The sequence below is a fragment of the Primulina eburnea genome, chromosome 8 (genome assembly GCF_022965805.1).
Source record: "Primulina eburnea isolate SZY01 chromosome 8, ASM2296580v1, whole genome shotgun sequence".
NCBI lineage: Eukaryota > Viridiplantae > Streptophyta > Magnoliopsida > Lamiales > Gesneriaceae > Primulina > Primulina eburnea.
In genome coordinates this window covers 45,006,947-45,019,200 of record NC_133108.1, presented here as the reverse complement: position 1 = coordinate 45,019,200, position 12,254 = coordinate 45,006,947, and the positions used below count along the sequence as shown (strand labels likewise).

Genomic DNA, 12,254 nt, shown 5'->3' with positions numbered 1-12,254 from the left:
TAATTTGAATACTTAATTTTTTTTTGTATTGAAAAGTTATAAGATTGGATGGAAATTTATTTAAGTAACAAAATAAGGATTTTAGTTTCTTATTTATATTTCCGAATCAAGAAAACAAACAACCGAGAGTTCAATTTTTAAAATATGATTTCAATTAGATGATAATGACATCTAAATAAAAAAAAAAAAAAACTAGAAATATTTTGATAAGAATAAAAATAAATATTCTGTCGTTCACAAGAAAACATACATAATAAATGTATCGAAATATTCCTTCTTCTTCACTTGTTATCTGGTTCACATGCACACTCAGTCGCTCGTTCCAAATTACTTCACTGAGAACACAGACAAAATCCCTCTTTGTTTCGTCTTCTTCCATATTTTAGTTGGCTCCCCACAGTCCTTTACTGGATATTATATCACATGATCTACTTCTCTGTACTGCATACTACCAAATCCAACCGTTAGATTTCATTATCTATATGTTCCTCTGTTAATGGCGGATGTTCATACAGAGCACAGTAAAATTGGGTGCAGTGAAAGTGGGGATGGGAATGACGTAAGTAGAAAAGATATTCAAGCAGCGTTTGCCAAAGCTGTGGAGCTTCGAGCGCTTCACGCCGTTCTGACGCAGGGAAATAAGATGAGATTCAACGCGGCTTCTTCCCCTGTTTCTTGCCTTGCTCCGCCATTCTCCGCACAAGATTACCCTGTTTTTACTCCAGTAAGTTTTGTTTCTTTGTTTATTTTTGCTACCCTTTTCTCCATATAGCCGATAATTTTAGTTGGGTGGATGGCTCTTGGGGTGAAACTTCAGTTTTGCAGATATTATTATTTAAATTCAAAATTGGATTTGCGTGATTGTCAACAGCTTAGGGCCATCAGGCCATTTTCAGTTGCTATATCTTCCATTTATTCACAAAAATGTTCTTCAATGTGAAATCTTATCAGAGTTATGAAGATGAACCTTTACCAGGATATCCATATCATCTGCTGGAAAACCAAAATCACACAGAAAGTTGGGATGAGCATACCTTAGGTACAGAAAATTTCGATCGAATTCCAAATCCAAAACCAAGAAAAGGGTTGCTCTCCGAATTCATAAGCTTGGAGGGACACAAATTCCCCGCAGAAGATCAAAATTCGGGCATAGGTTCTTGTGCAAATAATGTTACTGCTCTAGAAGAATCACCCGGGCTTCATTCCAGCAAATCTAGAAGGAATAGTGCAGGAGAGCTTAAATCAGTATCATCTTGCAACAGATGCAACCCTGGTTTGATAAGTAGTGAATCAGGTTCAAGAACATCTTTTTATTCACCGCCAAGAAACAGGGTTCTGAAGTTTCCATGGATTTTTTCTAGTACAAAGAAGAAGAAGAACAAGAATGAAAGTTCACCTGCTCGACCAAAGCCGGTGGAAGTTTCTGAAAGTGGTAAAGACTCGGAGATTGTTTCTACTGAGATGTTGAAGAAAGAACTGGAGGAAGCTAAAGAAACCCGAGATTCAGCCTTAATCGAAGTTGCAGAAATTAAGGGATCTTTAGTGGATTTAAGCCAGAAAATGGAGTACTTGGAGACATATTGCGAAGAACTGAAGAAGGCCTTGAGGCAAGAAAAGCTTATAAATCTTCCGAAAAGAGGGAAACCCGGTGATGAAAATGCAGAAAATTTCATGCCAGTTAGTGAAGAAGTGATGGAAGAGGGATTCTTACAGATTGTATCAGAGACAAGATTGTCAATGAAGCAGTTCTGCAAGATTCTTGTTGGGCAAATCGAAGAAACAGACCACTCGTTGATCGATAACATGAACATGCATCTTCAACCACACAAACTCTCTTTCAATTCCAAGTACTCTAAAGCGGTGTTATACCATATCGAGGCTATCATAAATCAATCACTCTACCAAGATTTTGAGAACTGTATTTTCCAAAAAAATGGAGCGCCTAAGATCTTGGACCCTCGTCAAGATTGCCAAGCTCAGTTCCAATCTTTTGTTGCACTACGAAATCTAAGTTGGAATGAGGTATTGAGGAAAGGAACGAAGTATTATAGTGACGAATTTAGCAAGTTCTGCGACGACAAAATGAGTGGCATAATTGCAACTCTAGGGTGGACTAGGCCGTGGCCCGAGCAGCTTCTGCAAGCATTTTTTGTTGCTGCTAAGTGTGTTTGGTTGCTCCATTTGCTTGCGTTTTCATTCAACCCTCCTTTGGGCATTCTCAGGGTCACTGAAAATAGGCCGTTCGACCCTCATTACATGGACGATATCTTTGCAGATAGGCAAAGATCACAAGGTCCAAGTCGGGTTAAAATCATGGTTATGCCTGGTTTTTATGTACGTGATAGGGTACTGAGGTGTAAAGTTCTTTGCAGATACAAATATGTGGCTTGAATTAAGGTAGCTCGGTTCTTTTAATTGTCTCTATGTTATACTAATGCTCGCTAGAAAAACTAACTTGTAATCTTTATTTAGGCTTTCCTTTACTGTTCCCATCAACTTACTGACTATTTAGTTAATTCAGGGTGGGACGTATCGTTTCAAAACTTCTTTCATATTGGATAGTACGCGCTAGATTATATTAACATGTTCTCCTCATGTTATAGGGTAGTCAAATATGGAGGTGAATTTTGAATTATACAATATCTACCAATCTGATGATTCTGCAATTGATTACGAATGAGATGAAAATGAAAATGTCTCTCCCAAACGACAAAACCATCCCACCAGTTGGTCTGATGTTACACCCCTTAAGGGTGCATCAACGACCTCGATTGCATTCCAACCTTATCTTGCCTTACCAATTTACTCGATTTGTCATCTCTTCACGTGTCGCTTTGCTATTCACCCCATTGGCATCCCCGACACAAACTTGCAGTCCTTCCAAGGATTGAGCCTTAAGTTCAGAGGAGTCGACCATCCGCAATGGCTCAGCAATTCTCCTATTGATTCGAGTGACAAGATCTCCATCTGCAGCGCCAATTAACGTAACAGATTCTTTTTACTGCTGGTGATCTCTCAAGGGGAGCACAGTGACCCCAACTTCAAGTACAGAATGGAATGTTTTTGGCTAAGAATCAAGCCATTTCATGCTGTAGTTCATAGCGTTTCCAGCTTCTCCTCCACCATGAGCTTTGCCAAAGATAGGCCTTATGGAATTAGATCAAGACAAAAGTAGGTTAACCCGGTTTAATTCATATCTTCCACTTGCATGGATTCAATTTTGTAGGTGGTTGGAAGGGGAGTAGTAAATTACGATGTAAAGTGATCCGAGGAACTTCAATCTTGTTGATCTTGTCGCGAGGAATAAAGCAAGTGTGCCTATAGGTTATGGACTGCCATCAGATTTAGGGCTGATGAGATACATTTTCTTTTTTCACTAGCATTTTTCTGTTTGACTGGGTAGATAAGACACTTAGATTGTTGCAAAAATGTATAAATTAAAATTATAGTAAATTACACATCTATTTTTCCAAAATAAACCAACACACGTCCTATTTCACCATAACTCATACAATCCTCGGACAGTAGACTAACGAATCCTTGAATGCCTACAAAAGGGTTGGTTCTAAGCGTTGTCCTAGCCCTTTTTCTTTACCCTAACAAACTCAACTCATGCCACAGCTATTCGGCATTTCGTTTACTTGACGTGAACAGCTATTCTTCACCTTATTACTTGAATAGCAGGAAGTAATGAAGATGGTTTCATGATCCACTTAATGATTAACAAAAACCGCAAAGCAGAAATACATGGCGATTTTTTGAAGAAACTTGTTTTTTTTTTCTAGTTTCTGCAGAAACAGTAAACGTGCTGTCATTTCTTTGACCATCCAAATTCCGTTATTCATCTCAGGATATCAAACATCCTATCTATCTCATAAACACAACCAAACCTACCTTGAAACTATTAAACATCATTGACATTTTGTCATTAACATTAATGTCCATACATAAGTTCTGAACCAAGCAGACCGAAAAATGAAAGGAAAGAAATGATGCAAACCTTGCTGCATGAGGAAAATGAGCAGGACACCAGTTTTCAAATGACGGCGAGCAAATTGAGAAGTATAAGAAGAACTCTCAAGTATTGGGTTGCATATATGAAACCAAGAGTCTGCCCCTCGAATGAGTTTCTCTTAACCCCTGAATACTCTTGGAAGCTCCAACCGCCGGGGGCAAGGAATCGATCTTCATTTAATTGCAGGCAGCCCTCCAGCCTCGTCCACAACCCCATTTCCTGACATGTAACCATCATAAATTCTCTTTTCTACTTTCTTTTTAATGTAATAAAAAAATTATTTTGTTTTCCTGTAGATGTAAAACGTTTTTCAAAGAGATGCAATGATGATTCAGTTTCGAGTAGTTCGATATCAGAGGAGTGTGTAGAGATGATCGTAACTTATTCTACCATAAACCACTTCAACTGATACGGTAAGCTAATCTCCTCGGTATCGTTAATCCCCTGCATACTGATACAGTAAGCTAATTTGAGATCCAAATACTTTTGCATCAGATGATTAATTAATATATTTAAACTCGATATGATCGGATTAATTTATTATCCTAAAACAAATAAAACCATTGTGCGTGCATTGTCAAATCTAGCAATTATATTGTGGCGATGTGAAATAAACAAAATTAAAAAATATAGACAAAAATAATATACATTTATCAATTTATTTCTATCAAATAATTGCAAATCGGATAATATATTTGTACATAATCAATCCAAAAGAGAATGAAGTCGATCCTATATTTTCTTGAAATTTTGTCAGAATCTTGAATATATTGGAATATCCTATATACGCGATGTAGCTTTGTAAAAATTTTGAATTTGTTTTCTAATTAACTAGATAGATTACGATAACTATAAAATTGTTATCAGAAAAAAACTCATTTATAATCCTTTTTTTTAAACAAAATTTGGTCTCTCTCTCTCTCTATATATATGTGTGTGTGAATGAACTATTAAATTAATTATGATCATACGTACGTACGTATAGAATTCAAAATACTGCAGAGCTCTCATCATTAAAGATAGCTATACAAACCCTTGATCTTAAAAAAATTTTCTAAAAATTTAACTTGGTGTTAGTGAAGGGAGTAATTTCAAGATCCCTCAGATCGCTAGTCATGGAGTGTAATCTGATCATAAATGAGGAAGAAGATGGGAGTACTGTTGTACCTGATATCAAACCGGGGGTTTACTTCGACCCCAAAGACGAAGAACTCATTCAGTACTTGAACAAGAAGATTAATAAGGAGCCCATTAAATACGAATGTATCCCCAGCATCAACCTTTACAAGAATAGTCCCCATGAATTAACTGGTACGTGATATCTGTTCCTTCAATCATATATGAATATCGGATTGAACTCGAGACTCTTGTTGTCTGCGTTTATTGATACATGCATCATGTTAATCATATCAAAATTGTCTCATATATATGTTAATTATTTTACGTACGTTAATCCTCAAATTAATATTGTTATACTTTTTTGTGACAGCTTGTTCTTGGAAAAAATATTTTGTACACACACGGGTTAATTATATTTGTGTTCCAAGATTAATTTTTAATTTTCCTTGCTAGCTTGGCGACTCATCCAGCGTTATGTTTTTTATGATTCAATAATTATAATTGACACATATATTTGCAGGGGCATATTCGAGTTTAGGCCGCTCCAACGAATGGTACTTCTTCACCACAAGAAATCGAAAGTATTTAAATGGAAAGCGACCGGACCGAACAACCGGTAACGGATACTGGAAGGCCACCGGAGCTGATAAATGTGTATATGATCGTAACAACGTTTGTATTGGATACAAGCGATCTTTAGCCTTTTACGAAGGAAAACCCCCAAAAGAAAAGAAAACTAATTGGCTTATGCACGAGTACGTGGTTGATCAGCCAGCTTCAAAACAACACAATGACGCTAATGACATGCTGGTAATTTAAAAAAGTTATTGTTTCAATTCATCTTTTAATATATATAATATATGTATATTAAAATTTTTTGTTTGTTCCTAACTTTTGCAGTTAGACAGCTGTGTTTTGTGTCGGATTTATATGAATTCCCGCGGTCTGTCTACAAAGGAAGATGCTACAATTTCTTGTCAAATTAAAGAACAAGAAACCAACGAGTGTTCCAAAAGTGAGAACCTGCAGGCAACGTCAAACAAGCGTATGAAGATTGGACATGATAACGTTGATCTTTTGGTGCAACAACAGCAGAATTTTCCAGCAGCTCTAGAATACGGTCAGAGCCAAAATCTTGATGGATCGCTCTATTATTTTTTTGGAAGTACTTCGGACGACGTTGGGCGAGTATATATAGAGAATCCACAGGAAAACGCCAGTGAGAGCTTCTTGGTAGACCCTAAACCAGCAGATGCATCCTGCGGAGATTGCCATCTTCTCAACAATTCAACTCCTTGCACATTAATGGACTCTTTTGGACCATCTCTCTACAGCATGGATGATCTTTGGAATGACATCACGCAACAGATATAGATGGATAATTTAGATCAGTAGTCTACAGTTGATTTGTTATTCGGGAAGATTGTGAGTTTGATGTGTGCATGCACTTCTAAAGTCCGGTGTGCCTGTTTTTAGTGGAGAAACAAACCTCAAATTAGAGAGAATTTATGCCTTTTATCTGTGTTTCGTATGCTTTCGGTTTGATGTGCTATATGTGTGTGTGTGTTGATGTGCTCACATCATTTTTCTATTTGGGTAGTGATTTGTTTCAAGTTTTAAACTGTCGAACTTTTGTGGTTTTTCAAAATTATTTATATAATATTTCTATTAAATTTAACTTTTTAAATAATACTTCACAATTTTTTAGATTGTTTACAACTTTAAAGACTAAAGTTTTTATGATCAGCTAGAACTGATTTCAAACTTTATAATAAGTTTATATTATTATTTATTCCATAAGAAGGTAAAGTAATAGAAATCATTCACAATATCTGTTTAATTAAAATAAACATTGATGCATAGTTTTTAAAAAAAAAAATAAAAAAAAAGTTGAGTTGTCAAGGGCTAACTGTAATAACTAATTTCAAAATATCCATCATTTCTTATTTATCTTGGGATTGCACTCGGTTAAATTAGTTTGTATTCAACAATTACGTCGCTATTATGAAAATGACATAATCTCTTGTTAACATAGGTTCTTATTCGATTAAATAAATTGTTTACGAGAAGAAATGAATTTGATTTATTTGATCGCGCGGATGGTTTGTTTGGTTTTCCAAGTTGAGTTTTTACTCGCGTATCCAGTTTGATATGGAAAAGTGCTGCAGCCGCCGCGGGAAAGCCGGCAGCCAAAACTCATCCAGAGCATGGTTTCAATTTTCATGTGCAGAAGTTTCAACCATGTGGTGCACCAGCAAGCATTGCTATACCCTCCACTAGCATTAAAAAATGCATGGAATACGCCGAATCGATCAGCAAAAAACATGAGCAAAGAGGTGGTTTTCCTCCTCTTCATCTGCCGCACAATCGGAAACATTTATGGGGTACTTCAATCCTCGAGTACTTCTTTTGACTTGTTTTCCATACGTGAACGGAAAGATCCATAATGCTATCATTAGTACATAAAAAAGACAAGATAAAACATTTAACAACGACCAAGGATCGGAAAAGCTCTTGCGGGCACTTGAGGTTGTTATGCAGCAGGAAAAAATATCAGCAAATTTGCAAATGATTGAAAAGTTGAGAGCACATGCTTCACTTTGAATTTATACAATCAAAAGAACGCCCCTTTGGCTGTTGACAATCGAGGAAACACTCATTTACAAGTAACAGTCAGTAGTCTCCAAGATGTCAGCATTTTGGCCAATTACAACCCAAAGAATGATTAAAATGTTATTTCTAACAGCTGAATAGCCAAGTGAAGAAGAAGACGAGGACACATAATTTACAGTCAGAGCATTCCACAAAATAGCGAGCCGAGAAAGCACCCGGCAGAGAAGAAAAAGTGTGCCTCAATTTTAGCAACTCTTTCCCGTCCCTGGATAACTGAAATGACAGAGAATTATAAGATCATAAATACATGAGCGGAGTTTTGCAAATTTATTTTATTAGATGACTCACATGTGAATCATGTTGCCATTTATGAAGCAAAGTACTTCATCAATTCAGCGAAGTTACTGTCATCTGCTGAATTATCATCGACAACAAAGTCGAAATCAACAGTATCTAACGAACTTGTGCCATCAAAGGGAAGATTAAATGGACTGTACGCTGCTAACTCAGATGACAAGCTATTGAGAGAAGTGAACTGTGTGTCCACATGCCTATCTGGATCTTTTGGAAATGCGTTTGGCATCAACCGTGGGAACCCTTCTCCAGAAATATCATTTCTGTTCCTACGCAACACTGGTAAAGGGAAGCCAGAATCCTCTGGTCTGTATCGCACCTGACTGAATGGTGGATCAGACATCTGTCCTTGATGGCTTGATCCAACTGTTATTGATGGATGATACAAGTAACCAGTCGATACATCATGCAGCTGGGAATTTTGAGGAACAGTTGAATCTTGTGGTCCTGGACGCCAAATAGAATTTTGGAGACCATGATTCAACCCTGCATCTTGGGATTCATGATTCGACACAGAATTTTGTGTTTTTTCATGTAACTCAACAAGTTGAGGTCTGCTTTGTAACTGAGAATTCTGAGATGCGGGAAAAATATGAGCTGGATGAGTTTCAAGGTCAGCACTCTGAGCCGATGGATAAGATAAGCGTTCATTATCTGAAGGCACGCTCCTTATGGAGGCAGCATTTGAAGAAGAAAATGAGTAGAATAAGTTAATATCAGGTGCTTCTAAGCAGGCATTGTCCTGAGCATTGTCCTCATGAGGCCTCATGGTTGTTCCACCATTTTCTGGCTGCCTCTCACTGATCAATAATCCAGACAGTGACTCATTGTGGTTTCTGTTCATCACCATGCCTTCAAGATCCTCGTGTTGATGCTCACTGGGAGATGGCACTGTCAGTTGTTCAGCAAAGCCTGATTTTGTGATTTTTCTTTTTCGTGGAGTTTCATTAACAGAAGGTACTCCCAGTTGGTTAACAAAGCTGGATTTTGGGTTTTTTCTTTTCCGGGATTGTTCCCCTGCATGCTGTTTCTTGCCAGGTTGAGGTGTAACACGAACAGGAGGCTCAAAAGGTAATCTATCTGTAGATTCATTTCTCCTAACATCTTTAGAAGAAACGGATCCCATGCCATCAACATCATCGACATCATAATCACTGTCACTGTCAACAGAAGGTTTTTTCTTACTTGCACGATCTTTGGAAGGTGCATCACTTATGCTAGATGATCCATTGTCACTACTTGGATGCTGGACAAAAGACTCCTCCCTGATCAAAACACCTAGCCATATTGAGCTCTCTTTAGCAGTCATCTTATCCTGTAAACACTTGGACTGCCTAACTAGCCTCCTTATCCTTGTGATATCGGGTGACATGTGCTTTATAACAGCAGTCAGCACCCCAACTTTCCATATCTTCTTCAGATCATGCGGCTTCTTATACAAAGGAGCCTGGCCCTTAGGTAATCCCAGTCTAATCCACCATTCCTCATTCCCCGTCGGCCACCAAGGTGGAGGGACGCCCTTCTCGAGTGGATACTTACGCTGTGGCGGATTGCAATGTTGCATCAAGGCAGATAAAAGAGATCCAAGTGTGGCATCTTGCAAATCTTGAAGGACTCGTTGTGAATTACCATTTTGACCGCCACCCCCATCTTCTATAAAAAGGCAGTCGGCCTCATGCTTAGCAGTGGCCGCAGGGCCGTTCTTGTCAAACTTAACCTTTTCTTTCCACCACGCTCTAACATTTTCTGATGCACCACTAACTGGCTTGCCCTTATCCGGAATAATGCCATACACAAATCCACGAGCATTGCAGACTTCTGTGAGCTTCAACATGTATTTCAAAATGCCATCTTGAGCGCGAGCCATCTTCTTTCTGCGTGCCTGATCCGTGGAGGACTTCGCTTTCTGCTTCTCTGCAGCTTGCTGTAACTCAAGCTTCTGTCTTTCCTTAATCCTTTTGAGCCTGACTCGGTCCTTCCATATTCGCTTCTCCAATTCTTCTTCGTCAATCTCTTCATCGCTAACATCTTTCTCGTCCATGTTAACAGCGGCTCGTATGTCATGAACCTCAATATCCGAACTATTTCACAATGTATCCCCATAAAGTTGAACAGGAACAGTCAATAACATAAGAATACAAATTAAACTTCAGCATAAATCTTCCTTCCATGATTAATTCAGTAATAAACAAACCCACCATCAATTTTTTTTAAACGAAAAAAGAGAACGGATATTAATACCTACAATACCAAACTGATGAGATTAACATATATTCGATCGTGAATTTTCAAGAAAAAAAATACGAACCGAAAATTATTATAGAAATCAGTAAAAATGAAAATTTTTATTAAGTCAAAACACTAAATGACTGAATCATCTCTCTACAGCAGTAATGTTTACACGTGACAGAATTGATGCAAACCCAGATCATTTGTTTTATAAGCGCTAGTACTAAAGTAGTTCCCGGGGGAAAAAATAAAAAAGATACGGAATTGAACAGAGAGAACGGTCTGCGAAGAAAATCAATCAATCAGACCTGATATCCACGCCGATATCTTCCATGACAGCCATAAGAAAAATGATCTCTAATATATTCCCACAAAACCCAGTCGAGAATTTGGAGCCTTGGAACAGAGGAATTAAATCAAAGCTGGGGTATCCTTAATTACATGGTGATGAAAATGATTAAAAACAAACGACAAAATGAAATATATATATAAAAAAAACATATAAGAAATGAATGCGGTGTAGAGCAACATTTTTCGTTCCGAATTTTATCAAGCAAAACCCAAAATGAAGAAGCCAGTCGAATTTCGAGGAGACGGCTGCATTAAGTCAAATCTTGATTTTATTATTTTTCAAATTTATCGGATTAATAAATTAAAAATCGAGCCAAACTGGTACCGGATAATCAATTAATCTCATGAATGTGGAGACAATTCTAATCAAGAATTTAAAAATATATATGAGTATGTTTTTTGGGAAACGATTTCACGAATCTTTATAAATGAGACTGGTCAGCCATACCGATATTCACAATAAAAAGCAATACTCTTAGCATAAAAAGTAATAATTTTTCATAAATCTGTCTCATAAAATACGATCGTAAGATCGTCTCACACAATTTTTTTAGTAATATATATTTATTTCAAGATTCACGATCAAAACCAGGGCATAATCGCCAAAAACAATAATTTTATACGTCTCCACAAATACTGTTTATTATCTATACTATATTATATTCGTCCTTTAAGTAAATGGAAAACGTCCAGATACAATGGACTTGCATGGAATCTGCTTGGCTGCCACGTGGCGATCAATTAAAAATTTGGCCAAAAAATATGACCATCTCGTTGGTGAAGCCCAACAATATTCATTAAAATTAGTGAAGCCCAAGTCCAATTACAAGCTAGCCCAGGAATATATGGAATCAAAAATTCTTGTTTAGTTAGAGCTCAAAGCAAGGATGTTCCTAGCAAGTAATATTAAAGATAAAACGAAATGTCAACTTGTATCAGTATGAACACCTGATATATTTCGGATTTTAAAAAAAAATCTGGATTGAGATAACATATGATTATTAGATAGATTTCAAGTAAAAACGTCATATTAAATAAGAATGACTCGAATAATGTCAAGTAGTTAGCGTTTTAAAATATCAAAATCGCCAGATGTTTTATGCAAGTAAGAGAAATTAAGTATTGACGACCATCATTGTCTCTTAATAAATAAATAGATCAATAAAAATAGTTGATAGACATGAATTATAAATTGTGAGAATATAATTTAATTGGTTTACAAATTTTTTTTCGAGAGTATTTTAAAAATTGACTCTCATATATGTATGTTAGAATAGCATATATAATACAACATGTAACATTACGTTTTTTTAAAACTAAACATGTCATTTTTTGAAATAAATATAATAGGAAGGTTTGAAATTAATTTGAATTCAACGTGGCTCATTTGGTCTAACAAACGATAGCAAAACGTAACTTAGACCGTAAATTGACCGATTTTTTTACTCAAATTTTGTTGTAGTTATTTGTGATCTATGCTCGAGATCAGTTTAATTAAATTAATTTTAAATATTCTGTATGTGTTAAAATTTAAAATTTTACTATTTCACATATGATATAATATATTAAAATT

The 12,254-nt window shown here is 36.5% G+C and overlaps 3 protein-coding genes across 4 annotated transcripts; 2 read left to right on the top strand and 1 right to left on the bottom strand.

Moving 5' to 3' along the window:
- The first annotated feature begins 259 nt into the window (after positions 1-259).
- LOC140840272 (IRK-interacting protein-like) lies at positions 260-2,595 on the top strand. The gene is made up of 2 exons (XM_073207551.1): positions 260-724; positions 952-2,595. Exons 1-2 carry the CDS (start codon positions 497-499, stop codon positions 2,389-2,391), a joined length of 1,668 nt encoding a protein of 555 aa, XP_073063652.1. The 5' UTR covers positions 260-496; the 3' UTR covers positions 2,392-2,595.
- Positions 2,596-5,130: 2,535 nt separating this feature from the next.
- On the top strand, positions 5,131-6,508 carry LOC140839331 (NAC domain-containing protein 72-like). The gene is made up of 3 exons (XM_073205964.1): positions 5,131-5,326; positions 5,655-5,944; positions 6,035-6,508. Exons 1-3 carry the CDS (start codon positions 5,131-5,133, stop codon positions 6,506-6,508), a joined length of 960 nt encoding a protein of 319 aa, XP_073062065.1.
- A 1,030-nt stretch (positions 6,509-7,538) lies between these two features.
- LOC140840271 (ETHYLENE INSENSITIVE 3-like 3 protein) lies at positions 7,539-10,916 on the bottom strand. Of its 2 annotated transcripts, none has more exons than XM_073207550.1 (3): positions 10,639-10,916; positions 8,092-10,182; positions 7,539-8,012 (listed from the first exon to the last, which is right to left on the bottom strand). In XM_073207550.1, exons 1-2 carry the CDS (start codon positions 10,671-10,673, stop codon positions 8,115-8,117), a joined length of 2,103 nt encoding a protein of 700 aa, XP_073063651.1. In that variant the 5' UTR covers positions 10,674-10,916; the 3' UTR covers positions 7,539-8,012; positions 8,092-8,114. The 2 variants fall into 2 exon arrangements, with proteins under 2 accessions (XP_073063651.1, XP_073063650.1); XM_073207549.1 differs by having other exon boundaries at positions 7,539-8,020; positions 8,096-10,182.
- Between the last annotated feature and the right edge of the window lie 1,338 nt (positions 10,917-12,254).